Genomic DNA, 25,092 nt, shown 5'->3' with positions numbered 1-25,092 from the left:
TTCTCCCCAAGCCGGCAGGTGGGGTGGCAAGCCGCGGCCAGGCCTCGAGGCTAAGGGCGGGGAGGGGTCTGAGCATCGAGGCTGGAGGTGGATCAGAATCACGTCCGGGATTGGCGGGGTGTCTCTGCTGAATTCGTCCATCCAGTCGGGAGGCTGGGTTCCCCAGACCGCGTAGCGGAACTACAACTCCCGAGACCACTGCTGCCCGGACTTCCGGAAGCCAGAGCTGGCCGGGGAGGAAGTTGCTGAGACCCGGCCAAAAGAACGGGGGTTGATTTAGAAAGAAAAACAGGGGGTGGGAAGAGCTATAGGGCTAACCTGTCAGTTCGCCACCATGAACGTGGTTTTTGCTGTAAAGCAATACATTTCCAAAATGATAGAGGACAGCGGACCTGGCATGAAAGTACTTCTCATGGATAAAGAGACGGTGAGTTTGCTTTTGCTCAGTGTTTGGGGGGGAACCCTCCTCCCTTGCAATAGCTGGTCCCATTCCAGGGTTTAGCATTTAATTAAAGATTTGTAAGTTTAGCATGGAACTGAAAGGCTTTATAAAGCTTGCCTAGATGGTTTTCACTCTGAATGATTCTAACCACTGCCAGAGAGTCTTCTTGTACCCAAAACAATTGATTGAAATCAGAAATCTTTTTCTAAATGCCTGTGCCAAGAAATGATATATAAGACAGACCACTGGGAAGACTTTGGGATTGCCCTGTTGTTTCCACTCAGCGTTGTGTTTTTAAAGTAAAGCTATTAGAGCTCAAACTGAGATGACAGGTTATTATTTATCGGTCACAAAATTAAAAAAAAAAAACTCTTTGGTGGTGTGAAAGTTTTTATTTGTCTGTTTATGGTTTGTCCGTTTTCAGAGAGAGCATTTCATTTTGGTACATTACTTACTATTTTAGATGCTCAGTAAATGTTATTACATATGTTAGTATTTAAGTTATCCCAGTAAGTAGTAGTAATGAAAAAAAAATTTTTTTAAGTCTTAGGTATTGCTGCTTGTTTTTATTATTCTGGACTAGCATAAAATTAGTTGATTTTTTTCTTTACAGACTGGCATAGTGAGTATGGTATACACACAATCAGAAATTCTCCAGAAGGAAGTGTACCTTTTTGAACGCATTGATTCTCAAAATCGAGAGATCATGAAACACCTGAAAGCGATTTGTTTTCTTCGCCCTACCAAGGTACTACATAAACAGCTGCCATCTGCTTAGGCAAATACAGCACACTATGATCCAGAAGTGTTATGAAGACAAAATAAATTTCTGTTATCATTGTTTGTGGCATCATAATTATACTGGCTTCTCAGTTATAACCATGACTTTCCTCCTTTCCATATCTCAGTCACTTCTCACAGCTAGATTTCCTTCAAGATGTTTTGTAGGTTCTCAGCTACTTGCAATGCTGCTAACTGCCCTGAGACCCACATCTCCTTAACTGAATGAAACTCCACACCTATCACACTGAACACCATTACCATTTAATCTTACATACTTATGTCAGTGTTTTAAGTCTTTATCATTTTATTCATATCTATGTTCAGGAATCTTTAATGGCTTAATTTTACTTCCCTGACATATTTAGTAGCCCCCAGAGCCCTCTAGCTGGCCTGGTCTGCCCTTAGGTATTCATTCTCGATGTCCTGTCTCTGCTCCTCCACTGCAGCCAAATAGGCCTTTGTATGATCCTTCTACATGCTCACTCCTGCCCTCTGTTTGTTCTTTTCTCCTAATTAAAGGTTCTTTAGCCTTCTGTCGGAGAAGGCAATGGCACCCCACTCCAGTACTCTTGCCTGAAAAATCCCATGGACGGAGAAGCCTGGTAGGCTTGCAGACCATGGGGTCGCTGAGAGTCAGAAACGACTGAGCAACTTCACTTTCACTTTTCACTTTCATGCATTGGGAAAGGAAATGGCAACCCACTCCAGTGTTCTTGCCTGGAGAATCCCAGGGATGGCGGAGCCTGGTGGGCTGCCGTCTATGGGGTTGCACAGAGTCGGACACGACTGAAGCCACTTAGCAGCAGCAGCAGCAAGCAGCCTTCTGTCAGTTTTTGTTCATTATCTTCTAAATCTAACTTGAATCCTCCTTTAAAAATCCTTTACTCTTTGTGTCTTATTTTGTATATTCTCTTGTTTTATATTTATGTTCTTAACTCCAGTGCTTGTATATTATGTACTTTCCAAGATGCAAATCTGACTATGTCACCACGCTTGAAATCCTTGAATGATTTCTCATTGCTTTTATGATAAAGACACAACTCCTTAAGTGTGGCCTGCAAGGCCCTGTATGGTCTGCCGCTGCTAAGTCACTTCAGTCGTGTCCGACTCTGTGCGACCGCATAGACGACAGCCCACCAGGCTTCCCCATCCCTGGGATTCTCCAGGCAAGAACACTGGAGTGGGTCCTGTATGGTCTAGTTCCTACTATTTCTATAGCCTCATTTCAAACCATTCCCCATTTGGTCTTAGCCACACTGTTCTTTCAGTCCACTATATTCCATCACGCCGCAGACCTTTGCACAGGTTTTTCTGCTTTCCTGGACCATCTTCACTCCCTCAAGCAAATCTTTCCTGGCCTTGCTGACCAGGTCAAACCCCCCTCTTATAAATACTTATAGCACCATCTTCAGCCTACCACTTGTCATGGTTGAAGTCTCATATGGTTTGTATGATTAATTAATATTTTCATGTACCAGCAGTACCAGGAGAGCAGAGATGATATCCATATTTTCACACTACTATGTCCCCAGTGTCTACCACATAGCAGATACTTAATAAGTAGTTCTGAATTAATTAATATATCAAGTAATTGTTTTGTTACAGTAGTTTCCGATTGTTTCTTATTAGTCATGAAATTTTGGTTCTGAGAGGGGTCTTAAAGATAATTTAGTCCATCATTGCCTAACTTTTTTTTATTAGAGAAGCTCTTTCATAGCCTTATGTATATGTTCTCTCAAGTTCAAAATGTGTTCTTAGAAACAATTTTTCCTTAAGATTACATTTAAAGTTAATTTTTAATATAGTTTAAAATTTAAATGACAATTTTAAAGGTCTTTTTTTCCATTTAACAAGGAATATGTATTGCTTACATTACTTTTCATTCTGTAAGAAAATGTATGGTTTTTTAACATTCAGAAATGATATTTTATATCGTGTATAGTTCGGAGATCAACTTTATACTGAAATTTAGCCATAAGTTATAGTTTCAAAAGTAGATAAAACCTGCATTATGATCTTACGTAATTGGAATTATGTTTTGACCATTTGAAAATCAGTTGTTTTTTATTTCTAAATTTCATGTTTCATTTTTACATAATGCAGTTATACAAAAGGCCTTAGCCTACTGTTTATAAATACTTCAAAAATACTGCAGTTTTGCCACCTTTGGTCCCAATAAGTTAAAAGCCCAAGTGAATTTAATTAACTGTATTTTCTCTTGAATGTTGGTTTTTAAATGTGTCTAAAAAATTTTAGACAAATTTTGATGTTCTACAAAAAAATAAGAATTTTGATCAGATGAATACAAATTTACAGACAAATAGCTTGAGGCAAATTTGCATAATTATTATCTATTTTATGTTGTATTTCAACATCTCTGTACTTTATGTTTTTTAATAACTAATTTGGCCAGAGCAGTGCAGCTATATCACATATGATTTGATCATTATATTTAATGTATCTCTTTTATCCCCGGTCCTCACCCCTCCCGACATAGGCACACTTAATCTAGACCTCAGCTCAGTAGACTCTTAGTAAATACTTAAATAAATCAATGGATGATACATATTTATTACTTCATCACTTAAGCGTTTTTTCTCATTTTGTTTGCTTGTTCTTTTCTTTTCTAGGAGAATGTGGATTATCTGATTCAGGAGCTCCGAAGACCTAAATACAGTATATATTTTATTTGTAAGTATTTTTTCACCTGTTCAATCATGTAACTAAATCCTAGCTAATATGTTCTACTAGCTACTGCATATCATCAGTAAATTAATTGAATCCATCACTCTTAAGAGTCTGGTGGGTGTTTTGTCCTTCGAAGTATTACCAGTATTGGACCAGCATTCTGTTTCTGAGAGCTAAATGTGGTTTCCACTCATCATTGACTGCTTAGGTTAAAAAAAAAATTTAAGTTTTACCTTGCCTTTCGAATTTCTTTATAAGTCAAAAGTTATAAGTAGTTAACTTTGACATTCCCCTTTGCCAAAAAATGTATATATACTTATTCCTATTTTACACTGTTATGAACTGAGGCATAGAAGCCGATTTATTTGGAGGGAGGATATAGTTGAGTTTGTTGGAAAAGCAGAGATTTAGTTTACATACCATTCTTCTCTTTGCAACTTTATGTAATACTTGAAAATAAAAGTCATCAGATATATATGTCCTACTTGCACAACTTTTGGGGAGGGGAAGAGAGGTGAAGGCCTGGAAATAAACTTGGTTTGTAGTTATCATACAATTTATATGGATTTTTTTTTTAATCTAATACATTTTGCTTTGGAAGTTACATCTTTTCTCCTCTAGATGTCATTATTGATCTTTATAACATTAATGTAGGTTACTTAAAAGCTTTGGAGTTTTGGGGTTTAGACTATAGCCTAAGACATACATACTTTCTTCAGGATATATTACAATTTAATAATGGTACCAAAAATTAACATTTGTGATAAGACACTGTATTTTATAAAAACTGTCTCATATATTATTTTATTCAGCCTTTAAAACAACCTCAGGAGGTAGAAATAGGCAATTTTATTCATTTCTATTATCCTGCGTTTGTTTTTGTCATTGTTTTCTTTTAGGTTAATAATCACAGGTTTTCATTTTCAATTAAACTTTTTCTTTTGAGATAATTGTAGATTCACATACAGTTGTAAGAAATAATACATAGATCCCATATACTGTTTACCCAGTGTCCCCTAATGAAGCATCTTACATAACTGTAGTCCGGTATCACATCATACCATATTGACATTGATACGGTAAGGATGCAAAGTATTTCCATGTTCCTAGGATCCCTCATGTTGCATTTTGTCTACTTTCCTCCCATCCCAGCCTCCTCAGTAACCTCTGGCAGCCACCAACCTGTTTTCCATTTGTATAATTTTGTCATTTCAATAATGTTGTATAAATGGAATCATGCAGTATATAACCTTCTGAAATTGGCTTTTTTTCATTCAGCATAATTCTTTAACAATTCATCCAGGTTGTTGTGTATCAATACTTGATTAAAAAAATTTTTTTTTAATTTATTCCATGGTATGACTATACCATAATTTGTTTAACTGTTCACATAATGAAGGACATCTGAGTTGTTTCTAGTTTGGGCTAATACAAATAAAGTTGTTATAAATATTTATGTACAGGTTTTTGTGTGAACATAAGTCTTTATTTCTCTGTAATACATAATTCCCAGGGATCAATTGCTGGATCATATGGTAGCTGCATGTTTAATGTTTTAAAAAACTACTAAAATGTTTTCTGGAATGACTATGCCATTTTACATTTCCAATAGCAATATCCAGGCGATCTAATTTCTTTGTATCCTAAGAAGCATTTAGTGTTGTCCCTGGTTTTCATTTTAGCCATTCTGATACATATTTAGTCATTCAGTAATTTTTTAGTCTGATTACAAGCTAGGTCTCTTAGGATAGGAAAATATAGAAACTTTGGTATTCAGCCACTCACACACACACACATTTATAGAAAGAGATTGATTCTCCATGCTGCCAAATCTATGTGCACATTTAATAGAATCACTGTTTTGCTGAGTCTCTTAGCTAAAAAGTGAATAGATCATGAGATAAAAGACCCTTTTTTCTTCTGAAGAGTATCTGATACAGTGGCCAAGATTAATAATGAGTAATAAATCTAGTATTTACTCTTCTGGTTCTTGAGATTGATTTAGGCTATGAATCTATGAAGTCAAAGAAAAAAATTATATATGTTAAAGTAGTTAGCACTAAGCCTAGGAAAAATAGACTGTTGAAAGGTCTTGGGTGGAGCAATTTCACAGTTTTATTTAGTTGAAATAAACTAAAATGAGTTTATATATAGTGATTTTATTCTTTATAGACTTTCAGCACAATTTATATCAGCACTAAACTGGCCTTCTGCTTATGTCATTTTTTAAAAATTTTATTTTTGTATATTCTTATGTGTAGTAAATACCTTGTATTAGTATCCCATCCTTTATTTTTAAAAAAACTTTATTGTGGAAGTTTTCAAATATATACAAAAGTAAACAAAATAGCCTAATAAATCCCAATGTACCCATCACCCAGTTTCTGCAGTTACTGTACCATGACCAATCTTGTTTTAGCTGTACTGCTATCTACTCCCTCGTCAACATTATATTGAAGAAAATCTAACAGATTGAATGATTTCATCCATAAATATCTCCATGTGCAACTTTAAATGATAAGGACTCATTTTTTTAAAATACCATTAGTACATCCAGACAATGAAAAGTAATTCCTGTTTATGCAAGTATTCATTCAGTGCTCAAATTTCAAATTCTTTCATGCCTTTTTTTTCCTGCTCAGTTTGTTTGAATTAGGATCATAGTTAGGTCCACACATTGCTATTGGAAGATACACGGTTGAAATTTCTTTAATCTTCTATAGTTCCTCTCTCTAAATTCACCCCCACACAGTCTATTTATTGAAGAAACCACAAAACCACCTCCTTCTGTTACAGCCTGGATCTTGCTGATTACATCCACATGGAATAGTTTAACATGTCCTTTGCAATTTAAAGAACTATCCTTCAGTTCCTATAAATTGGTACTTGGATACACAGGTTTAATTAAATTCAGATTTGATTTCTTTTTGACAAGAATGTTTCATCAGCAGTGTTGTGTGCTTCCGTTGATTGTCTTACTGTGACACTAGCAAAGGTTAATGCCCAATATTTAGTTCCATCCATTGATTCATTAGGAGTTGGAAAAAAAAATGGTGTTTTAATTTAATCGTTATCATTCCTGCTTTGCCTTTTAGCTGGAAAATTGCTATATAGAGTTTCCCCTCATCTATTAATACTATTTGGTTATCTGACGGTACAGTTAGGATATAAAAGGACAAATACTTATTATTTTCTAAGTATTCAATCTTTTCAATATAATGATTTGGTTCCCTGGCATCTTCCAATGCCTATAATGATAGTTCCTTTTTTTTTAGTATTATGAATTTACAGATTTAAACATATTTGTGTTATTCACTCCAATGTGAAGGTGTTTGACTTATACCACAATGTAAAGTATAGTACCACATATACTAAACTTCACTTAGTTAGACTTTAACTGTCAAGCCCCTTTATGTCTAATTGTAACAAAAATTATCTCCTCTGAGTAAACCACAACTTACATGTCTGTTTCAGATTTCAGTAATGTGATAAGCAAGAGTGATGTGAAGTCATTAGCTGAAGCTGATGAACAGGAAGTTGTGGCTGAGGTTCAGGTAAATATATTGTTCCTCTAGCACATCTCTTTTATTGGCCCTTTCTAAACATTTGAGTCTATAAATAAGAAAAGTGCTATCTCTTAAGAAAGGAGGCTGTTGATTGGACACAATAAATGTGCATTGCATCACACTTTACTCATATATATATAGGAAGTTTGGAAGAGGTATCAAATTGAATGGGAATAGAATTAAAGAAGTCAGTGGGAATAAGGAGATTGGAATGGTACTGGATTGGTAGGGAGGGTTTCACAGTGTTGAAGTCAGAGGCAGTTATGTTTTATAAAGGTAGTCTTATGAGCTATGCTATAAGAATGTTCATCTGCACAGTTATAGTTTATGTTTGATTAGAAGAGAGTAGGAGGTAAAGGATGAATGAGGTTTGTTTAAGTTCTGTTGGTGATTATCTTGCTTTGGGAATAAGCAGATTGGTCATTAGGTTAAAACTTGGAAACTCTTCAATATTCTCCATGCTATGAAATACTTCGCATTAGAACATTTCATGTTACCTTTTCCTTTTTAAACCCTTTAGTGTTCTTGAACACATTTATCACAAATGTTTTAAACACATTTATCACCTCAGTGAAGAATATCATCCTCAGGGGAACAGATAAGCAAGTTTGGATTTTTAGAAAGATGTGCTAGGTGATAAATGAATGAAAAAGAAGACCTATGTTAAATCACATTCTCCCTCATGAGAATACACTGGACAGCAATGTTCTTACTCATCTGAGTGTAACACTGTATATCTTTAGCAGTGTTTTATTTTTACTAATTGAAAAGTCTCCTTAAATATGATATGTATACTTACACAACTTTTTTTTTTGATTGGGTTTTTTTTAAGATTTATTTTTGCTTCTATTCTATAATTGTCTTATTAATTCCCTCACATTGACTATTGTTACTTAATTGTTAATTGATCAATTTTTTTAATACCTGTATTTCCTCCAATTTGATTGTATCACATAGTATTATATCACATATGAATATTATTGCATGATACAGTTAGGAGTTTGTGGAATAACTGACTGATCTTGGTGCTTTGTTTGTAGGAATTTTATGGTGATTACATTGCTGTGAATCCACATTTGTTTTCCCTCAATATTTTGGGTTGCTGCCAGGTATGGAAAGAAGGAAGGTTTTTGTTTGTTTATTTATCAGATGGAAGTTAATTCAGTAAGTAATTGGACTTGTAAGAAAAAATTCAAATATGTTCTATGAATGTATGTTTTTAACAAAAAGGGTCGAAATTGGGATCCAGTCCAACTATCCAGGACAACTCAAGGACTGACAGCTCTCCTTTTATCTCTGAAGAAATGTCCAATGATTCGTTATCAGCTTTCATCAGAAGCAGCAAAGAGACTTGCGGAATGTGTTAAGGTATGGCATTCTGTATCCCCAGTTCCAAAACATCAAGACCATTCATTTCCTTATCATATTTCCGAAACTAAAGGAATATTTTATCTGAAACCAAGGAGATGATATGTTAGGTTTATTGGCAAAGAGGTAGGAATTATATTTTAAGACCTAAGGCAACAAATTAGAGCTAAGATTCTTAGGTTTAACTCAGGAAACATTTGCAAGCTACTTAACTTCTTTTGATCCGGTTAAACCACTTGTAAAATAAGAGTTTCAAATCCTAACTCCTTAAACAATGCTACTAAAATTTTGTCAAGCTTTTGAATCCTTTTATGGAAGGCCTGTGAAAGTGCAAAAAAACTATTGTAAATGTGGTTTTTATGTATTAATTTTCTATTTATGTCATCTCTATCTGCTACCAATTGGTTGACCAAACGTCTTTCTCTCTTACCCACAGCAAGTGATAACTAAAGAATATGAACTGTTTGAATTCCGGCGGACTGAGGTCCCTCCACTGCTACTTATTTTAGATCGCTGTGATGATGCCATCACCCCATTGCTAAACCAGGTGCAGAGCCCTTTGTTAGCACAATGGAAGGATGATTTCAAGTGGTATTCATCAAAATGCAGATGTGGCAATGAACATGGTCCATTTATTTGCCTCCTTATTTTCAGCTATTCTTGTTTTTGCCTTGTATTTCCTAGTATTCTGATATCAGCGTTCTAGCCACAGTCATCTTCAACTCTTGCTTCTGCCTCATCCTTCCTGTCTCTTTCTGCCACCATTCCTAATTAAGGCAACTTCTAGGTTCTCTGGGGTTTCCATGGTGGCTTAGCAGTGAAAAATCTGCCTGCAGTGCAGGAGACACAGGAGTAATGGGTTCAATCCCTGGGTTGGAAAGATCCCTAGAGGAGGGTGTGGCAACCCACTCCAGTATTCTTGCGTGGAGACTCCCATGGACAGAGGAGCCAGGGTCACAAAGAGTCATACACGACTGAAGCAAGTGACCACACATGCACGCTAGCTTCCGTAGATTCTACTTTTCCAGTGTCTATCTGTTCTTTCCCATTCATGTTGCCATTACCTTGGTGTAACTAACCTCTTACAGCAGTAGTCCCCAGCCTTTTTGCCACCAGGGACAGGTTTCACAGAAGACAGTTTCTCCACTGACGGGGCTCAGGGGAGGGCAGCCAGAGGGTTGGTGTTCTGGCCTTGTATGGTGGTGTTCAGGTAATGCGATCTGTGGGGAGTAGCAGATGAAGCTTGGCTACACTCGCTCACCCAAGGCTCACCTCCCGCTGTGCAGTCTGATTCCTAACAGGCCAAGGACCACTACCAGTCTGCAGCCCAGGGGTTGGAGACCCCTGTGTTATAGGAATTCTGAAATAGTCATCTACTTGATTTCCCACTTTTAATTGCTTTCCACTATAATGTATCTCACAGATACAATGTTATTAAATTACTTTTACTAAAGCTGACAACTCTTAACCTATTACTCCTGACTTAAAAATTTTACCAGTTTCCCATATGCCTGCTGGATTAAATACAGACTCCTGAACTTGACCACCATGATCCTTCATAATGTGGGCTCAACCTTATAGAAAACCTGAAGCTCACTACTGTGTAGATGTGAAGTCGCTCAGTCATGCCTGACTCTTTGTGACCCCCATGGACAGTAGCCTGCACCAAGCTCCTCCGTTCATGGGATTTTCCAGGCAAGAGTACTGGAGTGGGTTGCCATTGCCTTCTCCAGGGAATCTTCCCGACCCAAGGATCGAACCCAGGTCTCCCGCATTGTAGACAGATGCTTTACCGTCTGAGCCACCATATGCCTCATTATTCTCTGCCATCATTTTATTCACGTTGTGACCTCGATCTGAACTCTGGAATGTTTGGAATACATTCTCTTCCCATCTTCACCTCTTAAAATTCTTATTTTTTAAAACCACTTGAAACATCTCCTTGAAGCTTTTACTCTTGTCAGACATGATTTTTTTTTTCCTTCGAATTACTGTAGAACTTTTTCTTTCACGTCTCATACTGCACTTTCTATGTTGTACCTTTGTTTTCACATTCTCCTAGGTTATACATCCCTTCAAGGCAGACTATGTCTTACTAATGGTTGTTCTGTGAATTCAAGCGCAATGCCTTAGCAGTTTGTAGATGCTTTATTAATAGTGACTTTAAATTTGTAGGAAAAGGCACAGTCTATATTTCAGTTCCATCTCAGCTTATACTAATGTTAATGCTAGGGGAAATCTGTGGCTGTGGAGTACAACTCCTCTATGATAAGACAGCCTTATATTCTTAAAATTCAAAGTAATATAACTTTACATATTTTATATACTCTTAGTAATAATTAAAAAAATTTGACAGTGTAAAAAAGTAGGAAGAAAAATAGTTGCCTTTAATTCTGTTTCCCCAAAGAAAAGCAATCATTCACTCAACAAATTTCACTGAGGACCTGTTAGGTACCAGGTACTGTATTAAGTACAGGAGATAAAAGGTTAAAAGATACAGTCTCTGTTCTCAAAGAGTTCATGATCCAATGAAGAGAAAGTAAACAGATCGTTTTAATTATGAAGTATGTGCTAATGGCAAAAGCATGCACAGGATGCTGTGTATGGAAGCATAAAACATTTTGTTGTACTTATTTTAAATGCTATAATGAAACTTGTTTTTTCAAGGATTCACTTGGCAAATATTTCAGGAAATAAAGTGCCTTCTTTTATAAGTCTTAAGTTATTATAACAAATCTAGATTATTTACATATGTATACACTTACACATATATAAATATTTAGTTTTAGACTCTAGGTTTAGGGGGTAATTTGCTGGAAAATACTTAGTTTTCACTAATGGGCCTATGACTACAAGTAACCTATTCTCCATAAAAGGTGAGAAGGCAAATTTTGGGGTTTCTCCTTTTCAGTTTTACCAAATAAGTTCACATTTTGTAAAACTGGAAACCAGTCCTTCTTCACAATGCCTATTAAGTAAAAATATAAAATAAAATGGATTCACAGGCAACTTCCTGAATATGCACGTTTTGATCAACTTACAGGGTTTTTTCTGATAATATTAGTGTTCCCAGGATAAATATAGCACTACTCAGATCTGCAAGAACACACTTCTCATGCTGCAGAAAAACCACAGAAGCATACAGGAAATGGTACAGCTTGTAACTGCAGTACCAATATAGCCCTATCTGTGAAGCCAAAAATATACTCTTAATTCACAGGCAAAAATTGGAGCTAATGATAGATCTAATTTGTTTTCTTTCTATCAGGAATATTAATCTGGCTGCCCTTCTTCCAAAAGTGTGAAATCTAAAAGTATTTTGACTTTTGGATGTTTAACTAATTAAAATGAGAATCTTAATGCTTAGTATAGCACAAAATATTAATAAAATTTGAGCTAAATAGAGAACTTCCATGTAAAAAAAAATAGTTTACTAAGAGTATTATCAGGTTTTGTTTTCCTGCCAATTAATACTTCCACATTTTGTCAGTTACCAATTTTTTTTGTCATTATTCTTTATTTAGTGGACATACCAGGCCATGGTCCATGAACTACTGGGTATAAACAACAATCGGATTGATCTTTCCAGAGTGCCAGGAATCAGTAAAGATTTGAGAGAGGTGGTCCTATCTGCTGAAAATGATGAGTTCTATGCTAACGTAAGTGGTTTAAAGTTCCTTTTAATTGTTTCTCTGTGAGGTTAATCCTGATTTGTTAGAATGGGAGCAGGTGTGGGATTTCGTGTGGGAGGATGCAAGAGGCATCCTGAAGATAAACTGCATCTCAAGGGAGGACAGAGACTTATTTCTAACCCTTTAACAATACTTTTTTCTTAGTAATCATGTACTTAGTTTTGTCCTTTAAAAATTAGAACTTAATTTATTTACTGCCCTCCTGTCCGTAGCTCTTTGTGAGATTAGTAGTGGTATTCATCACCAGTGTCCTGGCCAATATCCAGATTTGGTAATTACAATGAAATTTTCTTGCCCTTCAGTTCTAACTGTATTCATTGTTCTTTTTCACTCCTTTTAAATTGTCTGAAAGTCAGCCTAGTGGCTAGAACTGTGTGTGCAATTTCCTTTTTCACAGAATATGTACCTGAACTTTGCTGAGATCGGCAGCAACATAAAGAATCTCATGGAAGACTTTCAGAAGAGGAAACCAAAAGAACAGCAAAAACTAGAATCCATAGCAGACATGAAGGTAAATTGAACATGTACATGGATGACTAACATGCAAGACTTTGGAACTATTCATGTAAGCAACATTTCTGGAATATTCTGGGTCTGATTTCTGCCTTGATTCCTTTTGTTTGGTTCAAGATTATTTTCTGTTTCTCTTTAGGAAACAATATAGTGAAAACTTCATAGTAAGCCATGAACTTCTTTCCATTCTTCAGTCATATTTGAACTATTTAATGACTTAGTCTCCTGACATATACCAGTCCTTCTCTTCTTAAGCATAACAAAATACTGTGTGATTGCAAGTTTTAGATGCCTTAGTCTAGGCAGAAGAATAATCCCTTCCTTTTTTTTCTCTTCTTCATACATGCCTGTCCTCATTCTCATGGCAGGCCTTTGTTGAGAATTACCCACAGTTCAAGAAGATGTCTGGGACTGTGTCAAAGCATGTGACAGTGGTTGGAGAACTGTCTCGGTTGGTCAGTGAGCGGAATCTGCTGGAGGTTTCAGAGGTTGAACAAGAACTGGCCTGTCAAAACGACCATTCTAGTGCTCTCCAGGTATCTGTTCAGTCCAATTTGATGAGCACCTACTGTAGTAAGCCACTGTGGCAAGCAGAGCAGGTGATACGAAGGCAAGTAATCCTTCTTAACCAACATGGAATTTACAGTCTAACAAGGAATTGAGACAGGAACACAAATTAGTAACATTTAAGATAGACGGGCTTCTCTGGTGGCTCAGATGGTAAAGAGTCTGCCTGTACTCCAGGAGACCCAGGTTCTATCGTTGGGTGGGGAAGATATCCCTTGGAGAAGGAAATGGCAACCCACTCCACTATTCTTGCCTGGAAAATCCGTGGACAGAGGAATCTGGTGGGTTACAGTCCATGGGGTTCCAAAGAGTTGGACACGACTGAGTGACTAACGCACACACAAGACAGATAGATAATAAGAGGCACAGGAGAAGAAAAAACGTGCAGTCCCTAAGGGTTCAGGCAATTAACTGAGTGTTTAGGAGGGCAACCCAGTCAACTAGAAAGAACGCTAGACTAAAATCAGAAGATCTAAATTTTAGTGTTTGATTTGCCACTTTGGGACCTGGCTTTGGGACCTGGAGCTGTTGGCTTTATTTCTTAGCTATTTTCCTTATTTGTCAAATAGGTATAATAATATGTATCTGGCGGAATTGTTAGGAAGATTTAAAGATACAATATCTATTAAAATGCTGGCGTCACTGACTCGATAGACATGAGTTTGAGCAAGCTTTGGGAGTTAGTGATGGACAAGGAAGGCTGGCGTGCTGCAGTCCATAGGGTCACAAAGAGGTGGACACGACTGAGCAGCTGAACTGAAATTTATAATATTGAGCATCTGCTTTTTATTCCACAAACATGTGAATTCTTACTCTATGTACATAGTACAATGAGTATCTAGAGGAACAAAAATAAATAAAATACCATCTTTTTCTTCAAAGAGTTCACATATTAGTAAGGGAGAAAGAAATTTAAACCAGGAGTTATAACATATGCAATAAGTGCTATACTAGAGGTATTACAAAGGGATATGGAAATACAGAGGAAGGACGGCTATTTTCCTTAAGGATGTGGCTTCTTAGAGCTTCTTAGAGAAGATGATATTACTTTTCAAGAAAATAAATTCTCAGCAGAGAGAATGCAGACATGGAGATGTTAAGAAAAAAAAAAAGCCAAGGGAAGAGAGACTAACTCAGTGTAGCTAGTGCTGGGTACAAGATGAGGCATGGTCTTAGATAAGCCAGAAGGACAGATTGAGGCCTGGTTATGGCCATTTAAAGGAGATTGGGCTTTAATCTTAAAATGATAGGAGCTATCAGAGGATTTTAGCAGAAAAGTAACATAATCAGACAATTAGGCAGCATTTCAAGTTAATATTTAAGTCAGAGTTGTGTTATTGACCATAGTAAGATTTGAGGTTATTAGGAACAGTTGCTTAGAGAAGGTGATATTTAGATGGACTGTAAATAATGAATAGAATCTGGAGGAGTATTTCAGCAAAGCAAAGATGCCGAAGTATGCAGAAAAATAATAAACAGCATGACCTGTTGAGAGTGTGTGTGGAAGAGAAATAGGAGATAAAATTGAATTGGTAAACAGGAGCTAGTTTATGAAGATGCTTGTCAGAGGAATTTGTATTTGCTGAGATAGGCAAAGAGATCCAGCATAGAGTTTTATGTAGAAGTTGATATGATGAAAGTAGTATTTTAGGAAATTTAATAAGTTTGCTTTGGAGGTGAAAAAATTAAAACCAGGGAGGCTAAAAAAACTCTTCATAGTAGTAAAAATGTACAGAAGGACAAATATGAAAGACAATATCAAAGGGAGAAAATAATTTAGAGACAGATTGGCTATAAGGAAAACAAGAGAGAACAAATCAGAGATAATTCCAAAGTTCCTGAGACGTGACAAAATATGGTATCACCAACAGTAAGTAACTTGGGAATGAGAGTCCTTTGGGAAATGGCTGTTTGTAAGCCATTTATTATAGGAAGCACATTTCCTTACTAATAAGACCCTATATTCTAAATCCTGGTCTCTTCCTCTCCTGCAGTTCTTCTTTGTAAAATAAAGCCAGCATGGTATAATGGAAGCAACACGGGGTTTGCAGCCAGACTGTCTTGGCTTATATCCTGTCTCTATGTATCAACATTTCTTTGGGAAAATTCCTTATTTTGCTCAAGCCTATCGTAAAGTTTGATAATGATTTCAAACTTTTAGGTTGTTATCAGGATTCAGTGAGATGTAAAATGCTTCCCATATGATAGGTGCTTTGTAAAGGTTAGTTGCTTTCCTCTTAGCATAATTTTTGGTTTGGTTTTGTTTTTGGCTGCCTTGGGCTTCACTGGTAGCTCAGATGGTAAAGAATACACCTGCAGTGCGGGAGACCTCAGTTTGATCCCTGGGTCGGGAAAATCCCCTGGAGGTGGGCATGGCAACCCACTCCAGTATTCTTGCCTGGAGAATTCCATGGACAGAGGAGCCTGGCAGGCTGCAGTCCATGGGGTCGCAAAGAGTCGGACACGACTGAGCGACTAAGCACAGCCACAGCCTTGGGTCACAGTTGTGGCACTCGGGGTCTTTCCTTGGTGCGGGGGCTCTCTAGTTGTGGCGCATGGGCTTAGTTGCTTCACAGTGTGTGGGATCTTAGTTCACCAGCCAGGGATCCAGCTGCCATCCCCTGCATTAGCAGGCAGATTCTTAACCATTGAACCACCAGGGAAGTCCTTAAGCATAGTTCTTTTAAGATATGATACAATTGAAAGAAATAAATTCACCCACCTGTGGTTGCTTTAGTTATATATACCAAAGTCTACTGTGATTTACAGTTGCTGATTTTTACTTTTTAAAAATCTTTATCAAGATTTCCTCTTGGTAAACATTATTTTTAAAATCATGAAGATGCTATTTGCTTTATATTTATGAAAAGTACTTCTGACAGCAGTTCTAATTTTATCTCTGTATTCTTAAATCTTCACAAGGAACTTTTAGGGTGACTATTATTTTTAGTTGTATTAAATTCTAACTAGTTTTTAATCAATACTTGTTGAACTATAGTTGATTTACAATGTTGTGTTAATTTCTGCTGTATAGGAAAGTGATTTTGGTTTTATATATATATATATACTTTTTTATAGTCTTTTCCATTATGGTTTATCATAAGTTTTAATTCTTAAATAGATAATATAAGTATTTGATGAAAGAGATAAATAGTACAAACTGAATCTATTAGTAGTTTCACTTGCATCCTTACTGTTATTCTGTGTATGTGCAAGCCTATTTGAGTGTGTATATTTCCTTCTCCTTCTTTTTTAAAATTCAGATGATACCATATCATACACATAGTTCTGCATTTTGCTTTTTCACTTACTTTTATGTCTCAGAGACTGTTCCAGACTAGAACCTAAACACTCATTCTATTAAATCACTAAATAGTATTCCTTTGTAAAGATACTTCATAATCTATTTCACTTCACCAACTTTCTTTAAACAACACTGCTAATAACAATTTAGAGTTGGTCTGTGGGCCTAATTGAAGTATTCCTATGGAAAACTTTTTATTTTTCTCAATAAAATGAATTTTTCTCTCTTATGAAATAAAAACAGAATTGTGTCCTGTAACTAAATTTAAATTTCCTTATGTTTCTTTATCATTTTAGCTTTCCCTTTAAAACAATAGAACCAAACTTAATCACTAGCCAATTTTAGTATCTTTATTTGTATCTCACCATATGGAAAGCATTTAGAAATGGCTACTATAATTCCTTTGCCTGAAATCTTATTTTTTGTTCATTTTAAAAGAAAAATAGACACTTTAAAATATGAATTCCATTTGTGATCCACTTTGCCAGTACAGCATACAGGGTTCCCCAACCAGGGATCAAACCCGTGCCCTTTGCATTGAGAGCCCAGAGTCTCAACCACTGGACTGCCAAGAAATCCCTATATTTTTAAAAATTATCTTTTGAAGATTTTCTTGCCCATGGTATTAGGGTTTTACAGTGAGCAGTTGATTTCGACTCCACCACCATAAAGGATTTCTTTGGCAACATGACGTAAATAGTTAATAAAGAGAACTTTTGTTTAATAATGAGTAGATGCCAAGGGCTTGACCCCTAGATGGGATACAGCATTCTTTGGCTTGACCTCAGATGATAATAACGTCATGAAGCAATGAATTGATTTTTGAGTAGAGATGAGGTTTGCTTTATTGAATAATGACTGTATCATGGTGAGGAAAGAAAAGCTCACATATTGCTAAAAATTAACCTAAAAATTGCTGCCACTTCTAACCAGTTATCCAGTTTGATTCAGAATTTCGCTAGAACCAAACTGCAGTGTACTGTCATTGAAACATATGCATAGCCTTGGAAAAGACTGATTAGTAAGGAAGATTTTTTTTCATACCATAAAGGAAAAATCTTCAGAAAATAAACAGTTCCCCTCCCCCCTCTGTGTGGTTGTGTTGTCATATCACAACTTTTCATTTGAAAGAAGAATCTAGTCTATTTTATACTCTTCTTTCCTGACCTTGGGTTCAGTGCAGTTCAGTTTAGTCCTCAGTCGTGTCCGACTCTTCCCGACCCCATGAATCGCAGCACGCCAGGCCTCCCTGTCCATCACCAACTCCCAGAGTTCACCCAAACTCATGTCCATTGTGTCGGTGATACCATCCAGCCATCTCATCCTCTGTCGTCCCCTTCTCCTCCTGCCCCCAGTCCCTCCCAGCATCAGGGTCTTTTCCAATGAGTCAACTCTTCGCGTGAGGTGGTCAAAGTATTGGAGTTTCAGCTTCAGCATCCGTCCTTCCAATGAACACCCAAGACCGATCTCCTTTAGGATGGACTGGTTGGATCTCCTTGCAGTCCAAGGGACTCTCAAGAGTCTTCGCCAACACCACACTTCAAAAGCATCAATTCTTCGGCGCTTAGCCTTCTTCACAGTCCAACTCTCACATCCATCCATGACCATTGGAAAAACAATAGCCTTGACTAGACGGACCTTTGTTAGCAAAGTAATGTCTCTGCTTTTGAATATGCTGGCTAGGTTGGTCATAACTTTCCTTCCAAGGAGTAAGCATCTTTTAATTTCATGGCTGCAATCACCATCTGCAGTGATTTTGGAGCCCCCCAAAACAAAGTCTGATACCATTTCCCCAACTATTTGCCATGAAGTGATGGGACCAGATGCCATGATCTTCGTTTTCTGAATGTTGAGCTTTAAGCCAACTTTTTCACTCTCCTCTTTCACTTTCATCAAGAGGCTTTTTAGTTCCTCTTCACTTTCTGCCATAATGGTGGTGTCATCTGTCTATCTGAGGTTATTGATATTTCTCCCGGCAATCTTGATTCCAGCTTGTGTTTCTTCCAGTCCAGCGTTTCTCATGATGTACTCTGCATAGAAGTTAAATAAGCAGGATGCCAATATACAGCCTTGACGTACTCCTTTTCCTGTTTGGAACCAGTCTGTTGTTCCATGTCCAGTTCTAACTGTTGCTTCCTGACCTGCATACAGATTTCTCAAGAGGTAGGTCAGGTGGTCTGGTATTCCCATCTGTTTCAGAATTTTCCACAGTTTATTGTAGTCTACACAGTCAAAGGCTTTGGCATAGTCGATAAAGCAGAAATAGATGTTTTTCTGGAACTCTCTTGCTTTTTCCATGATCCAGCGGATGTTGGCAATTTGATCTCTGGTTCCTCTGCCTTTTCTAAAACCAGCTTGAACATCTGGAAGTTCGTGGTTCATGTATTGCTGAAGCCTGGCTTGGAGAATTTTGAGCATTACTTTGCTAGCGTGTGAGATGAGTGCAGTTGTGTGGTAGTTTGAGCATTCTTTGGCATTGCCATTCTTTGGGATTGGAATGAAAATGGACCTTTTCCAGTCCTGTGGCCACTGCTGAGTTTTCCAAATGTGCTGGCATATTGAGTGCAGCACTTTCACAGCATCATCTTTCAGGATTTGAAATAGCTCAACTGGAATTCATTCCATCACCTCCACTAGCTTTGTTTGTAGTGATGCTTTCTAAGGCCCCCTTGACTTCACATTTCTGGATATCTGGCTCTAGGTGAGTGATCACACCGTCGTGATTATCTGGGTCATGAAGATCTTTTTTGTACAGTTCTTCTGTGTATTCTTGCCACCTCTTCTTAATATCTTCTGCTTCTGTTAGGTCCATACCATTTCTGTCCTCTATCGAGCCCATCTTTGCATGAAATGTTCCCTTGGTATCTCTAATTTTCTTGAAGAGATCTCTAGTCTCCCATTCTGTTGTTTTCCTCTATTTATTTGACCTTGGGTAAAAGATCTCAAATCATGCCTTTAATAACACTTAGGACAATAAATATTTGTCAGAGAAATGAAGGTAAAGAGTTCTGTTTGAAGCCATATAGAATAGAATAGTGACTGTAAGGGCTTGGATCTTTGATGTCTTGGGTTTGAAAATGATTCTTAGCCACTCCAGTCTTAAGACTTTTTGTCTGTAAAATGGAGCGAAATATCGGTACTTAGCTCAAAGATTTTTGTGAGGATCCAGTGAGCTAGTACATACAAAGCACTTAATATGGCACCTGGTGCTTATAACATTCAATGAATGTTAACAATCACTGTTTTCAGTATTATTATTTGATGGTGCATTCTCTTTTTTATGGCATCCAGGACATGTTTTTTAATTCACTCGTGATCTTGGAACTCTCTGATTTTAGAAAGGCTTCTCATTAGAATTGTAAGAAAATTGTTTGAGACACAAAAAATTGAGGTGACAATTTTACTTTGACCAACTAAGATTCAAAATGATCCTGTCTCTCTAAACCATCATTTAACTAATGTTTCAGAAACAGTGTTGACCAGCAGAAGACCTACAACAAAGCTAAGTTTGACTAGTCATTAAGTAAAAGAAACCTGATATATTTTCCAGTTAGTGGAACTGGAACTGGATCTCGTCTATTTTCTATCATTTTTTTCTAGATAAACTCTTTATAGTCCCATAACTGTTCTCTCAGACTGTTAGATTAGGCTCATTTTTAAAATCATATCAACATGCTGAAGACTTCTGCCAGTTTCATCTTGCTATTCTAATCTGTTGGCTTATAATGCTATTCATTGAGTGTTTTACTACAGTACTGTAATAGTTGATAACAGGGTACAGAGCTTGTTCTTTAGGTTAAATTAAAGCCAAAAAAAAAAAAAAAAGAATTATCTTTGGTTGCAGACTTCAACTGTATTTTGTACAATAGTTTAAAATACAGGTTGTCATTGTCTTTTAGTCATTTAAGCCATGTCCCACTCTTTTGCGACCCCATGGACTGTAGCCCACCAGGCTCCTCTGTCCAAGGGATTTCTCAGGCAAGAATACTGGAGTCGGTTTCCCATTTCGTTCTCCATAAAATATAGGTATGTCAATACAAATGTTTTTTTCTTGTGCTGCTTTAGCATAGTTTTGGTAGAAGAAAATAGAAAAGGAGTCAGCCCAAGATAAGAGAAGAATCTCTAAATATCAGAATTGTTTTTTAGTTAATGTCTTTTTGAATGAATGTTAGCTCCATTTTGAAACTTGACCTTCACAGATAGTGTTTTTGCGTTTCTTTTCCTTTTCCTACATTGCTGCTGCTGCTGCTAAGTAGCTTCAGTCGTGTCCGATTCTGTGCGACCCCATAGATGGCAGCCCATGAGGCTCCCCTGTCCCTGGGATTCTCCAGGCAAGAACACTGGAGTGGGTTGCCATTTCCTTCTCCAATACATGAAAGTGAAAAGTGAAAGAGAAGTCGCTCAGTCGTGTCTGACTCTTAGCGACCCCATGGACTGCAGCCCACCAGGCTTCTCCGTCCATGGGATTTTCCAGGCAAGAGTACTGGAGTGGGGGTGCCATTGCCTTCTCCGTTCCTACATTGGGCCTACACTAATGTTAGAATCCAGTGAAAGATTTCTGAATCCCATTTTCTTAAGTGGACAGTAGTTTTCTGTTTCACTCTTTACTCAGCTGTTGTTATTATGTAACAGTATGCTTTTCTCTCTTGATTATCTCAAGGTTATGGGGAATTTAATAAGAAAAAAGATACCAAAAAGTCATTATATAATTCAGCCATATTTTCAGCATATAAATACCTCCATGAAGCACATACCTCCTATGTAACTGAAGGCGCTCAGATTCTTTTTCTCCTCTTCCCTGGTTAAAACCCTGGAATCTCTGTATAATGTATGTCACTATCAGTCAAGTTGAGTCAAGTAGCCATGAGGGAAATAGTGCAAAATTAAGTCAAAGGATAACACAGAATCCAGGCAGACAAAAAGGCCCTGCTTCTTCAAGGACTTACATAACTGAGAACGAAGGAAGAATTCAGCTGGTACCTACATGTGTCTTTTCATGAGGAGCTAGGTGAGTTTAACTGGAACACTGACCTGAGCCATGGGTTGGGTCCTCAGGGCTCTAGAGAGAGCAGAGTAGTCTTGGACCAGATCTGGGCTATCAGATCACAAGGCCGCTCATCGAGGAAAAGCTAAGAGTCAAGCCACAGACTCTAAACACCAGTACCACATTTCGAGGAATAAAAGTGGGTTTATTAATGAGAAACAGAGGCAGGAGTCAAGATTGAAGGGAAGGTAATTAGAAAGGGAGCAAATAGGAAGGGTATAAACTAATTGCTGCAAATAGTCTTTGTCACCATTCTGGTTTTTGTAGGTTTATAGTTACTTGAGTATCTCAGGTTTGCTTAGATGTGCAAAGACAGGTCAGGCTTCCCTGGTGGCTCAGTGGTAAAGAATCTGCCTGCCAATTCAGGAGGCATGGGTTCCATCCTTGGGTTGGGAAGATCCCGAGGAGAAGGAAATGGCAACCCACTCCAGTATTCTTTCCTGGGAAATCCCATGGACAGAGGACCTTGGAGGGCTGCAGTCCATGGGGTCACAAGAGTTGGACATGACTTAGTGACTAAACAGCAAAGACAGATCAGTCAGAAATTGAGTAGATTTAAGGTAAAAAGAGACTACAAGGGCAGAAAATGAAACATTGTGCTTATAAGAAAAGCAACCACAGAGATCTCAGATGGATGTTTTATGCCAAGTGACTGAGATACTTATGAAATGGTGTATTTTTACTTGATAAGGAATTTGTATCCTGAAATTTCTCCATATTATAATAGAAATTAGTGAGATGTGTGAATAGGCTATTCTAAATAGTCTGTATTTAGTCACTGCTCTATGGAAAAGTTACCACAAAAGGGAAAAGAAGTAAGGAAAGTTTGTGATTGCAGGGTTTAAATCTGTAGAAGAGAAATTTCTTCCTTTTTGATCCTATAAGGATGATGGTAGTGAGATGTTCAGCCAGAAAAGCAACAGTAAAAATCCTACTGAGAAAACTTTCTACTTGAAAGCTACCTAGGAGGCTCTGCATTTCATCATTGTCCCTCTTTTTAGTGTGAACAGTAGAGTTCTTAGACATTAGACATGGTTGTCATGAAGTACTAAAAAGATAATGTATTTAAAAGCATCTTGTAAGTTGCAGAGTACTATACAGATGTTAGTGGTTATGTCCTCGGAATCCAGTGCCCTCCGAAACTCTTAACTAGTCTTTCAATTCATTTCTTTCTCTGATTTCCATATTCCTATTAATAGCATCTCTTTCAGCCTCTCAAACTAATTCCGAAGCTTAGTTTTTAAGGCCTTTTGTAGAAATGAAGTCTTTTATGGTTCCTCAGTAACTAGACGAACATCTCTTTACTTTGTGTTCCCTTTCCCCCATTGCATTGATTTTCAGTTTTTGGTTTTTTCATATATATGTTTCTGTTACAATACCACATATGTGTTCCTGAAAAAACTTCATATTCTGCAAAATCATGCACTAAAAATAAACGAGGGTTATGGGAAAATAGGGTTATAAGCAGATCACTTAAAATTTATGTAACTAAAAAGAAAAATCTATATAACTTTGTAATCAGAGCCCTAATAAAATAATAACAATGCTAATTAAAATGCTAGCACAGTTAAATTTCCACTGGCATTTGCACCTGGAGAAGGAAATGGCAACCCACTCCAGTTTTCTTGCCTGGAGAACTCCATGAACAGAGGAGCCTGGTGGGCTACAGTCCATGGGGTGGCAAAGAGTTAGACACGACGGCGACTAACACTTGCACCTAGAAATGCACTCAGACCATCCTTTGTGGTTTTACTCTGTAGCTCATGTCTTTTTGTTCAACAAATAAGGCCTCAAAAATATCTACTTCTCAGAGACTTGTGTCATCAAAATTAAAAGTACAATATGAGGATATCAGTCAGTTTGGGGTTATTGTTTTGTTTTTCTTTTTGACACAGATAAACATCTTTGCATTCTTTTCATTTTCATTTTCCCTTTCCCCATGTAGCTTAACATTGTGGAAAGTGCAGCAGTTCTTAAAGCTACAAAGCCAGTTACTTCTTAAAAAAACACTTCTGTTGAATCTTCATCTTTTTCCTTAACATCTTGGTGAGGGATGTTCTTTAAAGAGGAAACTTGTCCCTGATCTTTTCTAAATATTAACTTGCTGAAAAATTACATACAAACCAATATGCCTTCTGTGTTGTTCCCATGTTTACCAATCTCGTAGAGCTAAAGCACATTAAAAAATGTGTTTTATAGCAGAATGAGCTATACTGTTTTATCCTCCTTTACCCCATTGTCTGTGAACTCACTGAGGACAGAAAGTGTCTCTAACTTATCTCTGTATCACCTCCAGTGTCTGACATAGTACCTTGTGCTTAAGAGAGTGATCAAAAGTATTTGTTGGCTCTAATTAATGTGTTCTACTGTGTAATAAATATAAATCTATACTGTAGGGAAGTCTCCTTATGGAAGAATTGATAAAACCTAAACATAATTTTGTCTACTTTCCTTTGCTGTCAGTACCTACCCTCTTAAGACCGTAAGTGTTCAATTTACAGATTACATGCTGTCACATATTCATATCTCTGTGAACCATGTTGAGACATATTGTTACATATGATGCTTCTTGGAGATTAAACCCATTCTAGGTAAAATTTTGCCAATGTGTCTTCGTTTCACTGGTCAGTCACTAACACTGGAAGAAGGCAGTAGAGTTTTACAAGTCAACTGGTAATTTCTCTTGTGTGCTATATTGACTGAAGCAGTAGAACTAGTGGTGGGAATAATATGTATTCCTTATTTTGGCAAGGAAATTGTAATCTCTCCCACATAAGACCCTAGACTATCTCAGTCAAAGGAAAGAAAAGAGGAAATAACCATGGTCAAATTCATATTTGTCTTAAGCAGTTACAATGAGAATTTATGTCCTTGTTTAATTCTTATCTTGGGCAAAAGGCATCTGATTTTCTGTAGTTGAGACAGTTGCCTAGCCTATGACCTGTACGTTGCCTGAGTAGTGATCTTGCGTGCTCAGTCACTTCAGCCATGTCCAACCCTTTGCGACCCCATGGACTGCAGCCCGACAGGCTCCTCTGTCCATGGGATTCTCCAGGCAAGAATACTAGAATGCCCTGCCCTTCTCCAGGGGATCTTCCCAACCCAGGGATCGAACCTGCATCTCC

At 37.3% G+C, this 25,092-nt stretch overlaps 1 protein-coding gene across 1 annotated transcript in view; it reads left to right on the top strand.

Annotated features, from left to right (window-relative positions):
• Positions 1–250: 250 nt before the first annotated feature.
• The window catches only part of VPS45 (vacuolar protein sorting 45 homolog), a 70,773-nt gene continuing 45,931 nt past the window's right edge, over positions 251–25,092 (top strand). Inside the window, exons 1-10 of the mRNA XM_052637156.1 lie at positions 251–427; positions 1,056–1,190; positions 3,856–3,916; positions 7,388–7,467; positions 8,520–8,588; positions 8,710–8,847; positions 9,284–9,394; positions 12,372–12,506; positions 12,937–13,050; positions 13,421–13,588. Of these exons, the coding sequence (XP_052493116.1) occupies positions 335–427; positions 1,056–1,190; positions 3,856–3,916; positions 7,388–7,467; positions 8,520–8,588; positions 8,710–8,847; positions 9,284–9,394; positions 12,372–12,506; positions 12,937–13,050; positions 13,421–13,588 (1,104 nt within the window). The 5' untranslated portion in view covers positions 251–334. The remainder of the gene's footprint in view (positions 428–1,055; positions 1,191–3,855; positions 3,917–7,387; positions 7,468–8,519; positions 8,589–8,709; positions 8,848–9,283; positions 9,395–12,371; positions 12,507–12,936; positions 13,051–13,420; positions 13,589–25,092) is intronic.

Source organism: Budorcas taxicolor, chromosome 3 (genome assembly GCF_023091745.1).
Source record: "Budorcas taxicolor isolate Tak-1 chromosome 3, Takin1.1, whole genome shotgun sequence".
NCBI classification, from domain to species: domain Eukaryota; kingdom Metazoa; phylum Chordata; class Mammalia; order Artiodactyla; family Bovidae; genus Budorcas; species Budorcas taxicolor.
This window is presented reverse-complemented; position numbering and strand designations above follow the sequence as displayed.